The 24,772-nt window shown below is 40.3% G+C and overlaps 1 protein-coding gene across 1 annotated transcript in view; it reads right to left on the bottom strand.

Moving 5' to 3' along the window:
* Positions 1–24,772, bottom strand: part of LMNB1 (lamin B1) — an 81,938-nt gene that overhangs the window by 9,905 nt on the left and 47,261 nt on the right. Inside the window, exons 3-10 of the mRNA XM_011942128.1 lie at positions 23,369–23,525; positions 22,306–22,431; positions 17,278–17,448; positions 15,791–15,916; positions 9,164–9,384; positions 7,212–7,437; positions 5,453–5,557; positions 1,973–2,092 (exon numbers count right to left, since the gene is read on the bottom strand). Coding sequence (XP_011797518.1) covers positions 1,973–2,092; positions 5,453–5,557; positions 7,212–7,437; positions 9,164–9,384; positions 15,791–15,916; positions 17,278–17,448; positions 22,306–22,431; positions 23,369–23,525 — 1,252 coding nt within the window. The remainder of the gene's footprint in view (positions 1–1,972; positions 2,093–5,452; positions 5,558–7,211; positions 7,438–9,163; positions 9,385–15,790; positions 15,917–17,277; positions 17,449–22,305; positions 22,432–23,368; positions 23,526–24,772) is intronic.

Raw genomic sequence — 24,772 nt, 5'->3', positions numbered from 1 at the left:
CTATTGCTTTATTTCTCGGAACGTAAGTCATGGTCCAAGTCTGATTTTTTTAAAAAACTGCATCCAGTAAATGCTTCCTGAATTCCTGTTATGTGCCAGGCATGATGCCAGGATGTACTAGAACAGGCCCTTGCCCTCAGTGTGCTTCCTCTAGTGAGCGAGAACAATGTGATGAGCACCACGCAGGTCAGAGGCCCGCCTATGCACTCCGGGAGCAGACAAAAAACCCCTACGGGGACGCTGTGATTTGACCCACTGACCACTCCATCTTTCGCAGACACTTCCCTCCCGTGGTTTTCCTGACATCACACACCATTTTCCTCTGACTTCACTGGCTTCATCTACTACCTCCTTTGCTCTTATTCCTAATGTCAATATTTTCTAGGGCTCAATTCTGGACCCTCTTCTGACGAACTTTATTCAGCAAGTCCTGTAATTTACTTTATTTATTTGAGACAGTCTTGCTCTGTCGCCCAGGCTGGAGTGCAGTGGTGCAATCTCAGCTCGTCACAACATGAGCCTCCTGGGTTTAAGCAATTCTCCTGCCTCAGCCTCCTGAGTAGCCTGAGGCACGCTCCACCATGCCCGGCTAATTCTTGTGTTTTTAGCAGAGACGGGGTTTCACCAAGTTGGCCAGGTTGGTCTCTAACTCCTGACCTCAGGTGATCCACCCACCTTCGGCCTCCCAAGTGCTGGGACTACAGGCATGAGCCACCGTACCAGGCCTGATACCACAGTTTATCTTTGTTACATTTATCAGAAAGTCACTTTATCTTATTCCCTGGCTCCCTTACTCTCTTTAGAATGTGGGCTCCATGATGCCAGAAACCACATATGGCTTTTTTCCTGCTTATTCCTAACACAAAGTGGCTGGCATATAGCAGATACTCAGGATTTTCCAAATAAATGAATAACTCTGCACTTGTAAATACGGTTAGCTTCCCTACCAGGTTTGCCAGCCTAACATTCCCACTACATATCTCCTTTCAGCACCACTCAGACTGAAATGCATACCCAGTCAGGTTGTAAGGTACAAAACAGCAGAGCCTACCAGCCTGGAAACTGGGTGAAAAGGTCAGAATCAGTAAGCATGTCAGAACAAGGTTATGACCAATGGCTCCCTTGCAAGGCAACTTACAGCTCTCATGGTAGGCAAGATGAAAAAGCAGTATTACAACTAAAAGGAAAATGAGAAGTACAAACCATCCTGAACTCACAACACAAGCTCCATTAACTTGTTTATGGCAATAGCAACAAATTCTAAACAGAGGCTCAGTGACGCTTTGTATAGCACCGGGATAAGGTGATTCGCTAGGGAAAGACAAACAGGAAGCCACGTTTTACTGGCTTCAAAGCACACTTTAGCTGCTTTAGACTACTATTGGTAGGGGTATATGCAGTGTCTTTACATGGCAGTGGGGAAGGTAAGGTACTTTGACAAGGATTCTAAGACTGACACACTGGAAACACACACTCCAAGCAGATGTACGTTCCACAGTCTTCAAACTCTTCAAACTCACAGTTTCATGAACATTCTGAGAGCTAGTAACAAGGTTAATAATGTAAGCATTTACTAGATAAATGTACTATGCCAGACACTATTCCAAGCATTTCCCAAGTACTGTCTCACTCTTATTATTAGCTCACTGATATTGTGTCATTAATATCCACTTCTAAATGAGAAACCTAAGAGAGGTGAAGTAACTTGCCCAAAGTCAGAAAGCTAATGTGCAGTGAAAACAGAAACTGGACACAGACAATCTATTCTGGAGCTTGTGCTAATAATCCGTACTCTATAATACACTCCTATTTATTCCTAAAATTTAAACACAGCTTCAGTTCAATTTACTTAGCAGCTTTGGTCTGTTTATGCAATCAGTTACTGCACGTTTCAATCTGATCTTGATTATACTTGCACAGTGAACTTTCAAGTGAAATTAACATTGCGGTGGTCCTGATCAACTGGTCATACCTCTCCCTGAGAATTTTTCAGTATAACCTTCACATCTTCGCCAGTGCCCCACGAGTTCTGGTTCTTCCAGATGAGGTCAGTTGGGGGGCTGGCTGTGACACCAGCGTTTGCAGCCCAAATCTGTAAAAAACAAAGGATATCAGTACACCCAGAACCCAGCTCTCCACGTGCCAATGACAGCAACGCGACGAGACTCAAACACTTGATTCTAAAAGTCTGAGAAGTATGCCCCAGCTACAGAGTGCTATACATAGCTATGTGGCCAGAACTCACAGAGCTTCTCAGGCCTCAGCTTCCCCATCTGATAAGAGGATGATACATAAGGCCCTGAAGTAAAACTGCCTACACTCCCATCCTAGTTCCTTCACACAGCAGCTGACCCCGAGCAAGTCACCTTCCCTCGGTCACCCATAAAACACGGCAGAAATGGCACCTGTGACAGGTGGAATTACTGAAAAGAGCAAGTGATAACCCACACTCAGTGGCTGGCTAACTCAGTGAATGGCAGCCTCAGCATTCTATTACTCTATGGGTTTTATGGGCCATCCTTCCATGTTAGACAGCCTTCTGTGACTCCCTCTGATAATGTTCTCTGGCTGCCTACAGCAAGAAATAGCGACCTTCTGCAGCAAACCGCCTATCTAGAATAATCTTACGGAAACTGGTACATCTCCAAGCAGAGACAGTGTCACAATGCCCTAGAGTATCTGAGACTGCACTCCACAAAGAATGCTGGAAATGGATAAATCACTCGCTGTTCAAGGGAAAATATAATTGCTGTTGAAATAGGCCAAACAAAGAAACTACATTCTCCTTCTCGTGAGCATGAAAATTCTTTCTATACATCTACTGGCAAAAAAGAATGGATACAGTAAAGAACACCTGGCAGTCAGAAAGCCTAGGTTTGAATTACAGACAAACCACTACACCTCTAGGAAGCTCAATGCCTCTAGCTACAGGGATACTACTGGCCCTGATCTTTTAGAAAGATCATTTAAAAACAAATAGAAACAGAAGTTTGTAATTCATACATTGTTATATAACATAAAAGACTTTATGACTGCAAAAGGAAAGCTGAAGATGGCAAAGACAAGTATACGTCAATGGGGGCCGGGTGTAGTGGCTCCAGCCTGTAATCCCAGCACTTTGGGAGGCCGAGGCAGGCAGATCACTAGAACAGAGGAGTTTAAAACCAGCCTGGACAACATGGTGAAACCCTGTCTCTATCAAAAAAAAAGAAAGGGTGAGGAGGGGGTGGTAACAGGAGAAAAATCTATGAATTACTGATTAGGAGAGAGTCCTTACTTCTTAGACGTTCACCTGAAGAATCCAGATCTTTCATCAGCATTATAAATGGAAAGGGGCACAAGATATTAACTGGGATGAAACTGAAAAAAAGAACCGAATCTGGTCCAACATTTAGATGATGTGGAATGTTAGTGCTTTCCTAATTGTAAGCATTATTTCTCACTAGCGTATATGTAATCACATAGTTGGTTTATGCTAATAATCATCATCATAAAATGTTAATATCCTTGCTGGCTAATTTAACCTAAAACCAATATGTCCTATAGCCATGTCATTTAACACGGCAGCAAAATGTGGCTTGTTAGCACTTAAAATGTGGCTAGCCTGGAATTAATGTGTTGTAAGGGTAAAATACACAGAAGACTTTGAAGACTTAGCTAAATTTTTAAAAAAAAGAACGTAAAAGTATCTGACTTTTTAGACTGATTACATGTTAAAGCAATATTTTTGATATATTGGGTTTAATAAAATATAGTTCTAAAATTCATGTCTTTATTACAATGTGGCTATAAGAAAATTTAAAATTACACATGTGGTTCTCATATTTCTATTCTAGAGTTTTAAACTGGTCTTTGCTTTTGCCTCTGCAATTTTACAGAAAGACCACTTAGCACTACCATGTTCCAAAGAGCTGCTTATCACATTTAATGCCAGTTACTGAAGAAAAAAAGTATCACATTATTTTATATGATAATTGAGTTCTCCACTAGACCTCTAGAATCCATGTATTTAGTCCCTGAGGTAGTATACCCAGTAGAAAAAGTAGATGATTGGCATAAGGCTTCCATATTACTTTTGAGATAGAGAGCACACTCAATTCTGAATCCTCTGAACTAAAATGTCAGATTCTTTTTACCACAGTATACAACTTCCGTAAGACATATAATAGGACTGAGCAATTTTCTCTCACTATAGTGATTACTAAAGAGATCAAAAAATATTGTAGTTAGGATAGTTGATCCCATTTTTACCCATTATTACCAAATTAGCATCTGATATTTTCACAAAGTGGCATCATGCTCTCTGAATATACCTTTTGAAAGAGAAGTCTGAGCTTTTGATGGTCAATAGTAAGGTATGTATCAACATAAAATTTTAAACACATTTAAAACACAGGTTTAATATTTTTTTAAAGAAGAATATATAAAAGGAAAGAGACAGTCACCTCTACATTCTTTTAGGATGAAAAGAGTGACTTCTTTGAAATCTATATCAAAGTTAACGTATTTTATCATTAGCTAAATCTATCTACTAAGTAAAAGCAAAAGAATCTTTTATTTAGCACCAGGCGCAGTGGCTCACGCCTGTAATCCTAGCACTTTGGGAGGCCAAGGCGGGTGGATCATGAGGTCAGGAGATCAAGACCATCCTGGCTAACACAGTGAAACCCCGTCTCTACTAAAAATGCAAAAAATTAGCCGGGCGTGGTGGCGGGCGCCTGTAGTCCCAGCTACTCGGGAGGCTGAGGCAGGAGAATGGCGCGAACCCAGGAGGCGGAGATCGCACCACCGCACTCCAGCCTGGGCAACTAAGCGAGACTCTGTCGCAAAAAAAAAAAAAAAAAGAATCTTTTATTTACTCAATGAAACATACTTCTTTAAAAAGTAAGCTAATAACATTTCAGTAACTATTAAAGATGCAGTATTTCAGAACACACCAATTAGAAATCAAGACTCAGAATGCCACTTAGTGATAATTTACAAGGGTGCCTATAATCTAAGGACTTTTATTCAAAACCTACGTTCCTACCCCAACCCCAAAGATAGCTAAGGGTGAAGTAGGGCCTGAACACCAAAATACTACCCAGATGATTTTGAAGCTCACCCAAGGCTGGAGATTGCTGTTATAGACATACGTTAATGCTAAATTCTTAACAGTTCTTTATGCCAAGCAGTGTCTCCTGAATGACACTGGGCTGCAGCTATCAGTCAAGAGATAGCTTTTATATCTACTGGAATAGACAAGATAAAAATAATTCAAAGGTCAATTCTTCACTACTCTCAATAAGACAGAATTTTAAAAATCTTTTATAGCACTTGTAATGACCTAATAATATAAAAAGTGCTTTAATGGCCATTTCTAAAATGTTTCTCTTTTAGCCAAAAAACTTTTTGAGTTACTTTGTTAGTTAACACAATGAAGTTAAATTAAATGATGACTAGATTCACTTACTGTAACAGTCTGGCCTGCCTTCAGCACATATCTTGAGGTATATTTGTAACTGACTGATGTGTCTCCAATTTTTCTGATCATCTCCCAGCCTCCCATTGGTTGATCCTACACACAGAAAGGAGGGAAGGAGGGTGTTACTTCAAAGATACAGAAAACTGTGGAATAATCAAATAAATTAATCCATACAGGCAGTTAAACTAAGACCACTTTATGTCATCTTCCCACGTTTCAGGTTTTCCTACTATAAAAAGAAAACATGATTTTGTCATTTTGTCAAACAGTAACTTCAACAACAAGTTAATTAGTAAGGTACTTAACTTTAAAGAGGACAGAACTGGAAAAAAAGGGTATGAACCAAATTAAATCATCAAATTCACTGCTAGATAAGGTGCGTCTTTCAAATTTACAATACTATCTAGCTGTCATAATCACAATTGTAAACATCGAGTATTGGATTACTTCAAGCTTTTAAAATAGACACATAAGCTTAGAGACAGAAGAAAATCTGTCATTTTCCTTTTGCATCGGTCCCACTTCTGCCCACATTCAACTCTCATACATGAAAGCATACGGGGCTCAAAAAAAGGGTCAATGGGCCTGGGCCGTGGTGGTTCATGCCTGTAATCCCAGCACTTTAGAAGGCCGAAGCAGGTGGATCACCTGAGGTCAGGAGTTGGAGGCCAGCCTGGCCAACATGGTGAAATCCTGTGTGAAAATACAAAAATTAGCAGGCGTGCTTGCGTGCACCTGTAATCCCAGCTACTCAGGAGGCTGAGGCAGGAGAATCACTTGAACCCGAGAGATAGAGAAGCCAAGATCATGCCACTGCACTCCGATCTGGGCAACAGAGCGAGACTCAAAAAAACAAACAAACCAAAAAAAAGGCTACAAAGAGACCTTAGAGGTTATTCTCTTTAGCATCAAAACTGTTAGTGCTTGTTAGTGCTACTTCACTCATCCAAATTATGTATTCATCCACATGCAAGATAGTTTTAATAACTGTGATGAGAAAAGACTAATTTTCAAAACTATTTTTAGCAGGTCCTGAACGTATGTTTCAAGAAGAGACGTCCATCCCACTGCCGCCTGCAAGCTCCCAGACCACGCCTTCCTCTAATATCATCTCATAATCCATCATGGCCTCCAGCTCCCTGATGCAGAGCTAGGGAAGGCCTACACTAGTGAGCTCCCGAAAGCCCCAGCCCTAAATTTCAGAAATCTCTGCCATGAATACTTCATGTTTACTTTTAAACATATTTCGGAATAAGACTTCACGCTATTTTTCACATTAAGTATTAGCATTTGTTCATTTATTTATTTGCAGGGAAAAATACTCCCTTAATATCTGAGTCCAGGCTCTTATCTCCTTCTTTCAGTAAGCTTTTTATTAAGTTAATAACTGAAAGAATATCCACCATTTTCATCCAGTTGCTCCAACTTCTTCACAAATCTGGCTAGGACAGAGAATAATAATAATTCATCCTCAGAACCACTGTGATAAAAGGAACATGCTTTTCAAAAAAGCCCTGACCCTCTAAAGAAGGGTTAATGAAGCAAATCTTTAACCTACTAGGGTACCCACCTCTTCCTCCTATTTCAATTTTTATTTTATTTTATGAATTTAAGTAAAAAGGACATAAACGCTTATTCCATGAAGACTTAAATGAATCCAAAAACTAAGGAGCTATCACAATTGCAAGAGAACCTAGCAATCCGCAAAGCTTTGCTAGAAAAAAAAGGGGTCTATTTTATTTATTACCTGTTCAGAAGTGTTCTTCAAGCGGATAAATTTCCCATCAACATCAATTTCTTCAATGCAAACATTCCCAGTGGCTGAGGCGGAATGAGAGATGCTAACACTACTACTCGCCTCTGATTCTTCCACATCAACCCTCTTCCGCTTTCCTCTAGTTGTACGTACACTGCGACTTGAGGATGCTCGGGATACTGTCACACGGGAAGAAGGGCTTGGAGACAGCTTCAACCTATGGGGAAAAATAAAACAATTCATTTTTAAAACACATATGCTCTTCTTGCCTTAAACACAAGGGCTGGCCAGAGGTTCATGCCTGTAATCCCACAGCACTTTGGGAGGCCAAGGCGGGTGGATTGCTTAAGGTCAGGAGTTCAAAATCAGCCTGACCAACATGGTGAATCCCCATCTCTACTAAAAATACAAAAATTAGCCAGGCGTGGTGGTGGGCACCTGTAATACTAGCTACTCGGGAGGCTGAGGCAGGAGAATGGCTTGAACCCCAGAGGCAGAGGTTGCAATGAGCCGAGATCACACCACTGCACTCCAGTCTGGGTGACACAGTGAAAACCTGTCTCAAAATAATAATAATAACAATAATATCCCACCCATGCATTTCTAAAGCAAAATATTACTTACAATCTGTTAGCCAAAGCCAAAGTTTACCTTAACTAATGTAAGCTTCTTCATAAGCTTACGTTTATTTTGTTTATTTATTGTTATTTATTTCTTAAAAAAATAACAATCTGAATGTTTTCTCTAGGGACGGAAGTAATATAACCATAATGCAAGAAGTTTGGTAAATGGGTAGAAAGTCATCTGATCTACCGCCACCCACCACAGCCACTGTTACAGTTGGTGTACGTTTTTCTCTTTTCATACCTGTATTTTCTTATTATCACAATGGATATATATTAAAATTATCTGGCTTTTTATCCTAAATCAGCCACTTTCCTTTTGGAATGTTTTTTCTTTCTTTGAGACAGAGTTTCACTCTTGTCACCCAAGCTGGAGTGCAATGGCACAATCTTGGCTCACTGCAACCTCCACCTCCCGGGTTCAAGCAATTCTGTCTCAGCCTCCCAAGTAGCTGGAATTACAGGAGCCCACCACCATGCCCAGCTAATTTTTGTATTTTTAGAAGAGATGGAGTTTCACCATGTTGACCAGGCTGGTCTTGAACTCCTGACCTCAGGTGATCCACCTGCCTTGGCCTCCCAAAGTGCTGGCAGGAGTCACCACACCTGGCCCTGTTGGAACTCTTTTCTGAGAACAGGCGTCAAAAAGATTTATACATTGACCAGATTTAAAATATATATAAAGCCAGCCAGGCGAGGTGGCTCATGCCTGTAATCCTAGCACTTTGGGAGGCTGAGGTGGGTGGATCACTTGAAGTCAGGAGTTTGAGACCAGCCTTGCCAACATAATGAAACCTCGTCTCTACTAAAAACAAAATTAGCCGGGTGTGGTGACACACGTCTGTAATCCCAGTTACTCAGGAGGCTGAGGTAGGAAAATCACTTGAATCCAGGAGGTGGCAGCTACAGTGAAGCGAAATCACATCACTGCACTCTAGCCTGGGCGACAGGGTAAGACTCTGTCTCAAAAATAAATAAATAAATAAATAAATAAATAAACAAACAAATAAAATGTAAAGTCTCTTTCAGCCAATTTGGTATTTTGCAATACATTAAATCACCAAAACACTGAAAATCTCAAAGGAAATCCATCCTGACGCAGTTCAGCATTTAAACTAATAATAATAAACTAAGAGTACTTGAGCAACATTTTCTGTGTTGCAGTAGAAATATGATCTATTACCACCTCTATACCTACGTGTTAAAAGAAATGACCAAGAAAATAAAGTTCTTTTAAAAATGCTATTTATTTTTATTTAAATAAAAAGGGTGAGGGGCAAAAAGTGGACCATAAGGTAGGGTGACCCTTAAGTTCCTTACCTCTCTTCTTCGCCTTCTAAGAGTTTCCTGTAAGCACTGATTTCCATGTCCAGGGCTAACTTTACATCAAGAAGCTGTTCATAGTCATTCAGCTGTTGCTGCATTTGATCCCTTATTTCCGCCATCTCTCTCTCTTTGTCTGTCAGCATGCGACGAGAGTTGTCTTTTTCTTTAGCAAGCAAGTCCTCTAATTCTTGAATCCTTTCCAAACATGCTCTAGACTTAAGATATAAGGAAACATACTTTCTAGGAACATTCTAACATTAGCACCAGGCAGCTATTTTAAACCATTTCCTAGACTGGAAAGCAAGTACGACCCTATGGAATCTGTAACTCACTAGAATTCAAGAGATTTTAAGAAATTAAAACCCAAAATTCCTCAAATACAAAACACAGACCTCAGGAGAGTTTTGGCTGATAAAAGAATAAAAGACATATTACATAAATGTAAGTTCTGTAAATACACATATAATTTTTCTGTACTTAGCCAAAAAAATTTTAAGCTGTGGTTTTGGTAAAAGTCAAGTCTGGCTCCCTTACAAAGCCTTTACTTCCTAAAGTATAAATTAAATAAAGAACTTAAAAAGATATAAACACTGACTGACAAAATAAACCTAAGAGTGGGTAAAAGTATGTTTTAGCAGACTGCTGAGGAATATTCTGAAACCAGGGCAAAGGGACTCTGGTTACTATGTGGAAGGCACTACCTACTGTCCCGTTAGGATTGCTGGGCTATCTCATGTTCAGTTAGCACACAAAGGACATACAATATAGAGTGATTTGTAAAGTATTACTGTGAATATAGAAGTTGTATATTTGGCATAAAAAAATGAAAAATCACACATCCTACATGAGAAAATTCATCTTAGAAATCTTGTGGCTCGCTGGTAATTACTCTTCTGTGTTTCTCCATGACAGAATTCATCTCAGTAGCCTCAGAAAGTGACAACTCAAAAAGACTGATGGATAGCTTAGGCCCTCAGAATCACAAGTACCTGCAACAGAGCAGGACAGAAAGGGCATCTAATGCGCAAAAACTAAATCTAGAAGGTTAGAGATTAAAAGGAACTACCCAATACATAAAAACTACACTCTTGCTAGTAAATTTACTTTTCACAGTAGTACAGGTTCAAAATTTTGAAACTGCTTTAACATATACTGGGGCTGAACAGTTAAGTAAACAGATGATAAAAACCAGGTTTCTCACTCTCAGAGAGAAAAGATATAGGTACGTCAGAAAGGAAGCCAAAAATGAATCCTGTGGTACTAGATGCAAGTCAGAGACATCTGTATAAATTCATGTCTATCTTAATACAAATGATTAGACAGAAAAAGTCATAAATATGTGCGTACACATGGGTTAACATACATAAAATGTTACCTACTTTTATCAGTGAGAGGGCCAAGAAGCAGTAAGAACACTCAGTGCCCAGATCTTAATTTCTATATACCATTCTCCAATAACAAGAACCAGGGCTCCTTGGAGAATGGATAATTCTAGGACTGGAGCAGGGAAAATGTAAGATAAGCCTAGAGCATGTTATAGTACCAGAAAGCAACAAAGTGCTCCCTCCAGAATGTGGCGCTTAAGTCCTGCCCTTTACCCTTGAGGGCAGGCTGGACTTAGTGACCTATTTCCCACGAACAGTGTATAGAAATGGAAAAATAGTAGCGCTGTTGACAGTGGAGAAACCTGACAAACACTATCTTAAACCAAACACCACCAGTGATGTCATGTGGTCATCACATATGTGCAATCCCTGATACAATGTGACAAAACGGGCACTTAAAACCCAAAACCCCAGTCTAATCATGTGAAAAGCACCAGACAAATCCAAATTGGGGAATAGTCTACAGGATACCTGGACAATCCTATTCAAGACTCAAGCTCATAAAAAACAAGGAAAGCCCAAGAAACTGTCACAGACCCGGGGAGGCATGTGGAACCTGGAACAGAAAGAGGATAACACAAAAACTGGTGAAATCCAAATAGTCTGGAGTCGAGTTCACAGTAATACACCAATGTCAGTTTCTTAGTTTTGACAAATATGCTACGGTAACATAAGATGCTAAAACAGGAGAAAATGGGTGAGAGAAATACAATAACTGTCTACAGTACTTTGCCAACTTTTCTGTAAATCTAAAATTATGCCAAAATAACAAGGTTATTTTAAAAATAATCAAGAGTCACTCTAAACCTGTTTGGGGGCAGAGGGGTGCCCTGGTTCACGTGCACACACAAAAATATATTTTTAAAGAAAAAAAATTGACCAATCAATTAATTAAATTCCAGAGTAGTAGTATATAACTTGACATTCTATTTAGACAGGCACTCCTCTTAAGATGGATATTACAAAGGTAGTCCCTGAACCTCAGAGAACTTGCATTTAACTGCATTTGCAAAAATCATGCTATAAATGGAGAAATCCATTTCCCCGCTACCATGTTCCCTGTATTTTCTTTTTCTCCAAAAGAAAATTTAAAAAGTCATGTAAGTTCAGAATGCCTCCCTTCAATCTCTTTGCTTTATTTCATATATCAGAAGTAGAAGACAGAATGGGCAAAAAGGTAGAATCTAAAGGAGAGTTGATGAGAGATATAAACTACCCAAGATTCACAGATAACCTGAGCTGAGATTTATAAACCCAATGATGTCTCTGACTGCCTTTGATGTTGCAGAGCTCTTTAAGACGGAAAAATAAAAATCTAGGTATAGAAGTTTTAAAGTTACTCTGAATCATTCTGTATTTTACATAGAAACAATTAAATTCTATTTTCAGTAGCTGCACTTACGCTTGTAGAGTAAGATATAAGGAACACAGTACGAGAAGTTAAACCTAGATTCTCCTTTCGAATTCTGCCATTAACTACCTGTGAGGCTATAAGTAAGCTGTAACTAACCTCACTAAACCAGTTTCCACATAAGGAAAATGAAGAGATCTAACTAACTAGATTACCTCTCAGATCTTGCCACTAACCCTGAATTTTATGACTTCTGACGATCTTGGGGTTAACTTTTTTTGTAGTATGTAATATAATTGTACTGGTTTCCTAAGGTCTAGCTGCAGCCAAAGTCTCCAGAATCTGGGTGTTAGAAAAACAAAAATTAGAGGTGTTTTTAAGTACCATGCTGTACTTTTCTCTAAGGCAAGCAGACTCTAAACAATCAATTCATTTGGCCCCAAGTCAAAAATCTAGAAATGCAATAAGCAATGTAAAATTTTTAATTCCAAAACATAACACTGGTACCATCTATATATTATTTAAATATATCTTGTAAAACCAGTATTTTAAAAGCCATGTCAATTTCAAGTAAAATTTAAGAAGCACTTTAACTAACCTGAGTTATTTAACCAAAAGGAAATTCTTTTGGCCTAATAGGCAGCATGATGAAACTGATATGACTCAGCAACAAACATGATTAAACAATAGGAAAATATTCAAAAAGATAACATTTTTCTTTTTGATTATTTTTCTAAGGCTAAAATTTATCAACTAATAAAAATATTCCTCAAACTATACTGTTTACCATAAAGTCTGTTACCAACAATGAAAAGAGGAAAAGATTGACCCCCAGAAAGAGAAATTAAAAACTATTTTGGCTGAACTATCTGCTAACGAGTTAGCTCCTGGAAACCCCCAGTGCACTGCCTAACAACATTACTTAAAAACCACTAAGCTAAGGTTAACAAAAAAAACTTGCAGCCAGCACAGTGGCTTACGCCTGTAATCCCAGCATTTAAGGCAGTAGCTCACACCTGTAATCCCCTCCATTTTGGGAGGCCAAGGTGGGCAGATTACCTGAGGTCAGGAGTTGGAAACCAGCCTGGCTAACATGGTGCACCCCGTTTCTACTAAAAATACAAAGAATTAGCTAGGCGTGGTGGTGCGCGCCTGTAATCCCAGCTACTCAGGAGGCTGAGGCAGGAGAATCACTTGAACCTGGGAAGCGGAGGTTGCAGAGAGCTGAGATCGCGCCATACAACTCCAGCTTGGGCAACAAGAGCAAAATGCTGTCTCAAAAAAAAAAACCACTTGCAAAATGGGAATTCAATTAACAGGCAAACAGGGAAACAGCCTTGAACCTGGGTCAGAACACACAGCTACCAAGTTTCAGAGCCCACTACTACTTATTAATAACACTAGACTACTCTCAGTCTCCTCATCCAAAGTACAGTGAAGATCAACCTAAAGACAAGATTTGTACTAAAGTAAATCAAATGGATTAAGCAGCGGCCAAAAAAAAAAAAAAAAAAGTAGGAAAAAATAAAATCGAGGGAGAGACAGTAGCTAGTAGACAACTTACTATTAGCAAATGGAAAAGAGTAGTAAATGCCAACTCAGTATAAGAACAGAGAGGCCCATTTTTGGAAAAGTACCTGTGAAGACAGTAATATAGGCCAGGTGCAGTGGCTCACACCTGTAATCCCAACACTTTGGGAGGCTGAGGCAGGAGGATCACCTGAGGTCAGGAGTTTGAGACTGGCCTGACCAACCATGGAGAAATCCTATCTCTGCTAAAAATACAAAATTAGCAGGGTGTGCTGGTGCATGCCGGTAATCCCAGCTACTAGGGAGGCTAAGGCAGGGGAATTGCTTGAATCCAGGAGGCGGAGGTTGCAGTGAGCTGAGATTGCACCACTGCACTCCAGCCTGGGCAACAAAAGCGAAATTCTGTCTCAAAAAAAAAAAAAAAAATACAGTGATACAGTCTGTGTGTTTGTGTTCCCATAAATTTCATGTTTAAATCCTAACCCTCAAGGTGATGATATTAAGAGGTGGGGCCTTTGAGTGGTGATTAGATCATGAGAGGAAAGCCCTAGTGACTGGGATTTGTGCCCTTATAAAAGAGGGCCAAGGGTGCTTCTTCAACCATGTGAGGACAGAGCAAGAAGGCACCGTCTATAAATCGGGGAACAACCCTCACCAGGCAGATACCCAATCTGCCAGTGCCTTGATCTTGAACTTCCAGGCTCCAAAACTGTGAGAAATAATTTCTGACATTTCTGTTGTTTATAAGCTACCAATAGTAGTTTGTTATAGCAGCCCAAAAAGACAGCCCAAAAAGACAGATGGTGCAATGGAAAAAAAGATTATCTGTTAAATTTCTAAACGTAAATCTTCTTTGAAGAGAAAGAGGTATAAAAGGAAAAACTGGGAACCAGCAGAGAAATCCATTTATCAGTCTGCAGCCTCTGGGCAAGTCATTAAACTCACCTAGATCTGTGGTTATATGGAATGAACTCAGAGGTGCTCCCGGCTCTGCTATTATATGAAAATTCTCAAAACACTATCAGCACAAAATAGGTTTAAAATAATTTAAAAATCTGTGCTGTAAGTAACAAAGCACATGATAGGCAATGTAAAAGCCCCGACGTTAACTAAATTATTTTGTATCACCCCATTTTATATGGCTTATTTTTTTTTGAGACGGAGTCTTGCTGTGTCGCCCAGGTTGCAGTGCAGTGGCGCGATCTCATCTCACTGCAAGCTCCGCCTCCCAGGTTCATGCTCTTCTCCTGCCTCAGCCTCCTGAGTAGCTAGGACTACAGGCGCCTGCCACCTCGCCCAGCTAATTTTTTGTGTTTTTAGTACAGTCAGGGTTTCACCGTGTTAGCCAGGATGGTCTCGATCTCCTGACCTCATGATCTGCCTGCCTCAGCCTACCAAAGTGCTGGGATCACAGGTGTGAGCCACTGAACCCAGCCATTTTCTGCTTTATTTCTAAGTTCCTGAAATAGATGTCATCAGTTTTATAATTAGAAAAATATTTTACTAAAAATGGTAAAAAGAAAAAGGAAGGAAGAAAAGCCTAATCAAGAGTAAAATAAAGTTGATTCTCATGTGGAAAATTAAAAACAAGATTTTCTCCCCTGATGAAAACAGAAGCTGAAGTTATTTCCAAAACAATTAAGGTGACGAGTTAATTGCTGAATCATTCTGAATGCAGTATATGGAGTGTATGTACTTTGTGTCCACACTGACAAAATTGATCTGAAGTAGTGTCCATGCCTGCTTAAGCAGCACCTGAAGCACACCATCACACCCTGGTGGGCAGCCAGTCAACAGTCAGCAATAATGCCATTTGTCACTTAGGCGTACCAATGAATGAATGAGTTACTAAATTCTTACTGGAATATGCAAATCAAAGCTACTTTCCTGGATCCTAATTATTATATACTTTAAGCGCTACAGAATTTGTCTAGAAACACAAAGCATTCACCACCCACAAAGAATTTTTGCATGTTTTTCTTCATTTCGGTTTTCAAATGATATAAAAAAGGAATGTGTTGAGAGTAACTCTGTAGAGATGAAGCTATTAGACAGGTCAGAAGACCCAGGTCCTAGGGTAAGTCCAGTGAATAAACTAACAGGCTCCTTCCTCAAGGTCAAGTCCCGTAGCTCTATGTAATCTACTAATTAGGAGCAACAGTATCTACTCAAAGGATGTTTATGCAATGCAAAATGAACAAATCTAGAAAAGTACTGTGAAGACCAAAGTACAGGATGACACCATCCTCTGTGATAAACAGAGAGAGGAGTGACATCAGCCCAAACAAAGCAGGTAGGTGCCCATGGTGAAGGTAGCCTTCAAGTCTAACTTCTTACATCAAGATGCTTATTTACCTCTTTCTGTAGATTAGAAAGCTGGGATGAAAGGCTCTCGATTCTCATGCGGCTTTCCATCAGCTCTTCCCTGGCACTGTTGACAGTAGAAGTATTCATCTCTGATGACAGTCTGGCATTCTCAAGCTAAAAGAAGAAGCAAAGCATAGTCAGTCTTATCTAGAACTGAAACAAATAAGGAAGCATGATTCACCTCAAGGCATTTCAAACCTAACTCCTGCTGGTAACTGGTTGATGAAACACAGGAAAAGCATCATGCAGTTTGCTAACATGGTGTGAATGATGGTAATTCTGTGTGACTTCTAGAGTCACTTCCTAAATAACGAGCTTTAAGAATGCTAATATACGTAGGCCTTTACCCAAAGCTTATTACTTCAATATTTCATCTATTAAACCTTTAATGTCTAAGATAACACTGATAATAAGGAGACTGGGCAGTAGCAACTCAACTGTGGTGATGCTTGTAAAGAAAAGAAATATCACATATCCCTAACCCACCAAATCCAATACAGTATATAAATCAACAAGCAGAAAATACTAGTTTATAGATTCATTCAAACCGGATAGAAATGCTTCCTTTCAGAAGCAAAAAAAAATAGCTCCTTGAGTAAAATACAAATCCCATAACACCATTGTGTATGTGTGTCTCCTCCCTGGCTCCCTGTGAGGCCACAGTTTGTGACTGATCCTTACTTTAGCTCCTTCACTGTTTAGCTCAATGTGTGATACTGGATAAATGTTATACAACTGAAGTTACTGCTTATAATAAGATCTTTCACTTTCACTAATTACTACTTCATACAACAGATAAAAAGCAACATGAACAGTTTAAGGCCATGCAATGAAAATTTTCAATAACTCTGTGACCCTACTAAGTCAGCCACGAAAAAGTCTTTTTAATCAAATCATATAAAATTTAAAACATGAGGCAAAATCATTTACCAGGGAAAGCCTGTACTCGTTGGTGATTTTTATGAATTCTTTCATGGTCAGCTAATGTAAGTGGGAAGTTTCTACAATATATTTTTAAGTGAATAATAGTGACAGAGGAAGAAATAGCAGAGACTTTTCCATTTGGCCCTTATGTAAAAAAGCCCGAAGTGTGGTAGTCTCAATCTACGCACAATGATGACATGAAAATGAGATCTAATGCAGTCTGACATTCATTCACTACTACATGGATGTGTATGCAGGACAGCATGATCAGTACTTGTTATTGGAGGAAAGTTATTTCACATGGCTCGGGACAAAAAGACAAAACCTTACCTCTAATAAAATTGGAACAACTCTACATTCTTCTAGTAATTTTTAGTAACAGTTTATAGAAACTGTACTTTTTAGAAAAAGCCAATTTTCTATATATTTCATGGAGACTAGGGGAATCATTTTTAAAAACTAGAAGAAAACAAACATCAAGCCATGTTCGTCACAGGAATTGTGAAGTAATGATTTTAAGTGTTCAAAAGAATCTTCTGAAGAGTGCTCACTTTGGCATGGTAAGTCTGCTCCAGCTCTTCCTTATACAGCCTCACTTGGGCATCATGTTGCTCTCTCATCTCATGAAGGGCCTGAGCCAGCTTGTACTCATACTCAATTTGACGCCCAGAATCCACCTCTACCAAGCGCGTTTCATGCTTCCTTCTGGTCTCGTTAATCTCCTGAGGAAAAAAGAAACAAAAAACATAAAGCCAAGTTACTTACCATGGCTGCACTGGTACACATCTGAGTGACATCACAGCCATCTGAAGTTTTACACATGAACCTCCTCCTGTTTGTCCTCAGGCAGTCATCTGAATAAACACTTTTTTGCCTCTTAGTTTTCAGTTGAGAAGGTTTTTGAAATGGAACTAATGACAGAAGTGGTAGCATCTCAAGCCTTAGGAACTTTCTATTCCTTTTGAGGAGCAGAGCTATTTATTTTTCTGAAGCCAAGGAAAGGCCTGGGTGGCCTACCAAAACTACCATGCAATCAAGGATTTATAGACAGTAAACAATACTAAACACTAAGCAAATATTATTTTTCTAAGTTGTTTCACTGATAATCTTAAGAACATCTCTGAAAAAACGGCACATGGAAAGTTAAACTTAACAGTCATGATCAATTCAAATAAAGATTTATGTGTAATGAAACTATTTTCTTTTTTCTTTCCTTTTTTTAGATGGAGTATCACTCTGTCACCCAGGCTGGTATGCAGCGGTGTGATCTCAGCTCACTACAACCTCCGCCTCCCGGGTTCAAGCAATTCTCCTGCCTCAGCCTCCTGAGTAACTGGGATTACAGGTGTGTACCACCATGCCCGGCTAATTTTTGTATTTTTAGTAAAGATGAGATTTCCCCATGTTGGCCAGACTGGTCTCAAACTCCTGACCTCAGGTGATCCATCTGCCTCAGCCCCTCAAAGTGCTGGGATTACACATGTCAGCCACCGTGCCCAGCCATAAAACTATTTTCTTAGACATAATAATAGGCAGGACAAGCTAATTTACATGATTTCTTTAAAAGCTGGTATTAAGCTATCATTATCAAGTGACACAGGATCTTATTAACAATATTAGTTGACTGACTATATATGAAAAATTTACCATTAAAGAATAGAAGTAGTTGTCATGATCCTTTACTCTGTTTTAAGGAAATGTCTAAATAAAATCAGAATGGAAGGCTGGGTGTGGTGGCTCACGCCTGTAATCCTAGCACTTTGGGAGGCCGAGGCAGTCAGATCACCTGAGGTCCGGAGTTCAAGACCAGCCTGGCCAATATGGTAAAACCCCGTCTCTACTAAAATACAAAAATTAGCCAGGCATGATGGAGAGTGCCTGTAATCCCAGCTACTAGGGAGGCTGAGATGGGAGAATCACTTGAACCCAGGAGACAGTGGTTGCAGTAAGCCAAGATCGTATCATTGCACTCTAGCCTGGGGAGCTGAGCTAGACTCTGTCTCCAAAAAAAAAAAAAAAAAATAGAATGGCATTATCTGAAGAAGCCACAAGAGGGAAGTATAACCCACCAAAGTTGCTGTTTGTGTATGTTTGTGCAGGTATTTTCCTGTGCATTTCTTCATCTTTCTCTTTACTACACAGAAGCATGCACTTGACAAAATCAGAAAAATCAGGAAGGTTCTACTATCACCCTCCCAGAGATCACATCTATTTCATGAAGCAAATAATACCTAAATCATGAAAACACTGAAGAGAGCAACTGCTAATAGTTGCTCTTTGTCTACCTCCTTCTTCCTCTTTTGCCTTTCTCCTTCCTTTTTCCCCCAACTGTTCATAATAAGGAAGTTAGATATTATTATTGAATATATATCATGAATGTAAAAAAAAAGTTAAGGCCAGCATAGTGGCTCACACCTGTAATCCCAGCACTTTGGGAGGCTGAGGCAAGTGGATCACCTGAGGCCAGGAGTTTAAGACCAGCCAGGCCAACATGGTGCGACTTACTAAAAAACAAAGGAAAAAAAAAGTTAGCCAGTTGTGAGGGTGTGCACCTGTAATCCCAGCTACTCATGAGGCTGAGGCACAAGAATCACTTGAATTCGGGAGGCACAGGTTGCAGGGAGCCAAGATCGTACCACTGCACTGCAGCCTGGGCAACAGAGTGAGACTCTGTCTCAAAAAAATTTTTTTACATTTTTTTTTTTTAAAGTAAAAAAGGCCGGGCGTGGTGGCTCCCACCTATAATCCCAGCACTTTGGGGGGCCGAGGCAGGCAGATCATTTGAGTTCAGCTGTTCGAGACCAGCCTGGTCAACGTGGTGAAACCCTGTCTCTACTAAAAATACAAAACTTAGCTGGTCATGGTGGTGCGTGCCTATAGACCCAGCTACTCCAGAGACTGAGGCAGGAGAATCGCTAGAACCCAGGAGGTGGAGGTTGTAGTGAGCCAAGATCACACCACTGCACTCCAGCCTGGGCAAGAGAGCAGGCCTCTGTCTCCAAAAGCAGAAAAAAAAAAAAAAAGAAAAGAAAATTAAGAGGACTGTCTTAACATCCATTCTGAAAAAGGCAAAAGCCAAAAATTCAAAGATGCTCTGCAAACACTCTAAAAATATTAAATTACTTTTTACTGATGCTATTTTTTATATAGAACCAGTGACCTTACAAAGAAAAAAATACCCTACTTCTGGTTGTCTACACACAACATCAGAAATAAATAATGATAAATCACAATTTTTACAAAACAAAACAAAAATGCAAGTCAATCTCAACTCAATATAAAAATATCTGCTTTAACAAAGCAACACTAATAACAATTACATGACAGCACTTGCTACAGTATCCAAAGAGTTTTCACACACAGTATTCCACTTTGATCCTCACCACTCCTTGAAGAAAAAAATAGCAGTATCAGTATTTCATTTTAAATAAGAAACTGACACTAAGAGTTGTCCAAAGTCTGACTGCTTGTCTGGTGCACCTTGTACTAATACCTATTTTGTTTAAAGCTTGTCATTTTAAAAAACAGTCAGATTTCTATTATTTTTCCTCCAAATAAATAAATGGTTTGCTAACTGCTACAATGAATTCCTATTTTATTATTAGTGACTGTTTTCAAAATTACACTACTTCTAAAAACATTAAGCCTAGCAGATTAACAGCATGTTTTCCCCATGAGTTGATTCCAACCCTCTCCAATTTTCATGAAATATACATTCCCCTTTCCTCAATTGTATTACTTCCTTTGTTTGACAACAGTTTTGCCCCTGTCCCTTGACCACAGCAGTTAAGGCTTGTAAGTGATATTTTAAGATTTCCACATGAGTGGGCCGGGCACGGTGGCTCATGCCTGTAATCCCAGAACTGTGGGAGGCCGAGGTGGGCCGATCACAACAGGAGATCGAGACCATCCTGGCTAACACGTTGAAACCTAGTCTCTATTAAAAATACAAAAAATTAGCGGGGAGTGGTGGCATGGGCCTGTAGTCCCAGCTACTGGGGGGCTAAGGCAGGAGAATAGCTTGAACCCGGGAGGCAGAGGCTGCAGTGAGCCGAGATCACGCCACGCACTTCAGCCTGAGCGACAGAGTGGGACTCCGTCTCAAAAAAAAAAAAAATTTTACACACCTATAAATGCTGTAAGTAGCCGCATTTCCAGATGTGAGCCATAGGAGACGGCAAACGTGATGGTATATAACCTCTGTGATTAGCTTACAGAAGACAATGTGGCTTCTGCCTTGGTAGCTGGTAGCATATATTGATGTTCTCGTGTTTTTCTCTCTCTCTCTCTCTCTTACTCGCTCGCTCGCTCCATCTCTCTCTCCCTCCCTCGCTCCATCTCTCTCTCCCTCCCTCCCTCTCTTTCTTATCACTGACCCTTAGGGGGGCCATATCCTGAGCAGCTCTATGGAGAAGACCATGAGGTGAGGAACTGACACTTCCTGCACACAGCCCTGTGAATGAGCTCAGATGCCATTCCTCCAGGCCAGGTTAAAAGCTGTACTGCAACTTCATGGAACCCTGAAACAGAACCACCCAGTTTAGCAGCTCTGATTTCTGACCTTCAGGAACTGAGAGATTAATACAAGTCTCTGGTTTTAGGTTGATGAACTTTGGAAGTAATTTGCTAGGCAGGAATAGATAACTAATGCTTAAACATGTTGACAGTAATTAGCTGCTGTGACCAAGCCTTTATAAGTTAAGATGAAGTGAGGCTGGACGCGGTGGTTCACGCCTGTAATCCTAGCACTTTGGGAGGCCAAGGTGGGTGGATCACGAGGTCAGGAGATCGAGACCATCCTGACCAACATGGTGAAACCTCCGTCTCTACTAAAAATACAAAAATTAGCTGGGCATGGTGGCGCATGCCTATAGTCCCAGCTACTCGGGAGGCTGAGGCAGGAGAACCACTTGAACCCGGGAGGCAGAAGTCGAAGTGTGCCGAGATCGTACTACTGTACTCCAGCCTGGCGGCAGAGCAAGACTCCGTCTCAAAAAAAAACAAAAATAAGATGAAGTGAAATCACACCTGTTTACAGTAACAGCTTGAGTTCTTAAATGTGGTCTTTCAGCAGTAGCTTAAATAATCTACCTGCAAAATTTCTCCCCATCCCCAAACCTTATTATTTATTTTCTTTCTTTTTTTTTTTTTTGAGACAGAGTCTGACTCTGTTGCCCAGGCTGGAATGCAGTAGCACGATCTCAGCTCACTGCAAGCTCTGCCTCCCAGGTTCACACCATTCTCCTGCCTCAGCCTCCTGAGTAGCTGGGACTATGAGTAGCTGGGACTACAGGTGCATGCCAACACACCCGGCTAATTTTTTTGTATTTTTAGTAGGGACGGGGTTTCACTGTGTTAGCCAGGATGGTCTCGATATCCCAACTTTGTGGTCCGCCTGCCTCGGCCTCCCAGAGTGCTGGGATTCACAGGCATGAGCCACCACACCCAGCTTTATTTCTTTATTTGATATATTTTTGTGGCAAAGAAATCATAAAGAAAATATAATTACATGTTTAGCTATGACAAAGTCATTCTAGAACCCCTCCATTCCTTTACAAAGTAAAATTATAGATAGTTACCTCTTCATACATGTTTTTGCGAAACTCCAAGTCCTCAGTAAGGCTCTGACAACGATTCTCCAAATCCACCTTAAGTAAAGTTTCATCTGCTAACTGTTTTTTGGCAGCAGCTAAGGAGGCTTCCAACTATTACAAGGAAAAAGAATTGTGATAAAAATTACATGGCAATCATTTAATAATGAACTTAAGATATCTATGGATCAAATCAAGTGTTAAAATTCCTATAAATTTATCAGTGTATAATTACTTCATTTTAACATTTATCACAGAACTGGGTGTTCATTTGCTGGCCCCACCCACAGAGTATCATACCAAATCACCCATCAAACTGTTAATTGCCAACAGGGAACAGAACAGAGACGTATGACTCACTCACATTTCAAAAATCAAACTAATTATTTTAGCTAACCACTTTCACTTTTTCCTGTGTGGAGAGCAGCATTATGGTATCTCTTTTCTTACTTATTTCCTAACAAAATAGGCTTTGACAGCAGAGACAGAATGAATGTGCGTACAACAGGCAAGAAGAAGGGAGCCACAAGATCTGGACAATACAGATATAACGCCTGGGAGGTGACAATGTTTTGCATGTTAGCTACCTCAAGACTTTTCTTCAAGTAAACCATCAGAAAAGAAATAAATAAAATTTCAAAAAGAAAATACATTTGAAAATCAATCAATCGCCGGGCGCGGTGGCTCAAGCCTGTAATCCCAGCACTTTGGGAGGCCGAGACGGGTGGATCACGAGGTCAGGAGATCGAGACCATCCTGGCTAACATGGTGAAACCCCGTCTCTACTAAAAAATACAAAAATCTAGCCGGGCGAGGTGGCGGGCGCCTGTAGTCCCAGCTACTCCGGAGGCTGAGGCAGGAGAATGGCATGAACCCGGGAGGCGGAGCTTGCAGTGAGCTGAGATCCGGCCACTGCACTCCAGCCTGGGCCACAGAGCGAGACTCCGTCTCAAAAAAAAAAAAGAAAATCAATCAATCAAATAAACTATGGCTTAAGGCAGATGAGGCAATTAACCTGCCACATATGGCTCAAGAGTAGGCTTGACCTTACCTGGGCAATCTGATCCTTCAGATCCTCCAAATCTCCCTCTAAACTTTTTTTGTCACCAAGTGCAGTAGCAAGAGCTGCATCTTTAGAATTCAGTGCTGCTTCATATTCTCGAAGCTTGATCTGGGCGCCATTAAGATCAGATTCTTTCTTAGCATAGCTGGAATAGATTTAAAAAGCATAAGACATCAAACCATACTGATGACTTGAGGTCTTCTCCCTCTCTGCTGAAGGGACAAACAAAGTAAGTAGTTTAAATAAAGGCTCCCATCACCTATCAAAATTAGAGAAGCAATTCACAGGCACTGGATGTAGAGTTTTTGTTGGCTAACATTCTCTTTCAATGTCACGTGATTACTAATGACTATGGGTCAAAGACGTCCATATAAAGACCAATGTACCAGAATCCTGCTTGTCCCTGAGTGAGACTACACATCCCTCTTGTTCTATAAAGAGGCACACTAACACAGAATATTTTTGAAGAAATGAAAATTCATTATTTTTTAATACAAAGCATATTATAAGCCAAAACGTACAGGAACTATAAGTCAGGATATCATGCTAGGCACAGTGGCTTACATCTGTAATCACAACACTTTGAGAGGCCGGTGTGGGAGGATCGCTTGAGAGCAGGAATTAAAGACCAGACTAGGCAACATAGCAAGACCATGACTCTACAAAAAAAAAAAACAACAAAAAAGAGCCCAGCACGGTGGCACACACCTGTCGTCCCAGCTACTCGGGAGGCTTAGACGGGAACATCACTTGAGCTCAGGAGGTTGAGGCTGCAGTGAGTCATGATTGCACAACTGTACTGCAGCCTGGGCAGTAGACCAAGACCCAGTCTCAAAAAAAAAAAAAAAGAAAGAAAGAAAGAAAATCAAATTACACTAAATGAGAAGAAAATGTTATTCTAAAAAGTAATTTTATAACTCAATGCATGATACTGAAACTTTCCTGATATTAATAAGAACTAATTGACCCCAAGCTTGCAAGTACCTCCCATTTTGTTACATAGAGGTAACAATAAATAATGGCCTCCCTAATATTTTGCATAAAAATTATTTCAGTTTATACAACTAACTACCAAAAAACTGAGGTTCAGGGCCGGGTGCGCTGGCTCATGCCTGTAATCCCAGCACTTTGGAAGGCTAAGGCTGGCGGATCACTCGAGGTCAGGAGTTCGAGACTAGTCTCACTAACGTGGTAAAACCTCGACTCTACCAAAAAATACAAAAATTTAAGCCGGGCATGGTGGCGCCTGTAGTCCCACCTACTCAGGAGGTTCAGGCAGGAGAATCACTTGAACTTGGCAGGTGGTGGTTGCAGTGAGCCGAGATCGCGCCACTGCACTGCAGCCTGGGTGACAGAGGGAGACCCTGTCTCAAAAAAACCAACAAACGGGTC

The sequence above is a fragment of the Colobus angolensis genome, unplaced genomic scaffold (assembly GCF_000951035.1).
Source record: "Colobus angolensis palliatus isolate OR3802 unplaced genomic scaffold, Cang.pa_1.0 Scaffold206, whole genome shotgun sequence".
In the NCBI taxonomy this organism is placed as follows: domain Eukaryota; kingdom Metazoa; phylum Chordata; class Mammalia; order Primates; family Cercopithecidae; genus Colobus; species Colobus angolensis.
Note: the sequence above shows the minus strand (reverse complement) of the source record. Positions and strands in the feature narration are given on the sequence as shown.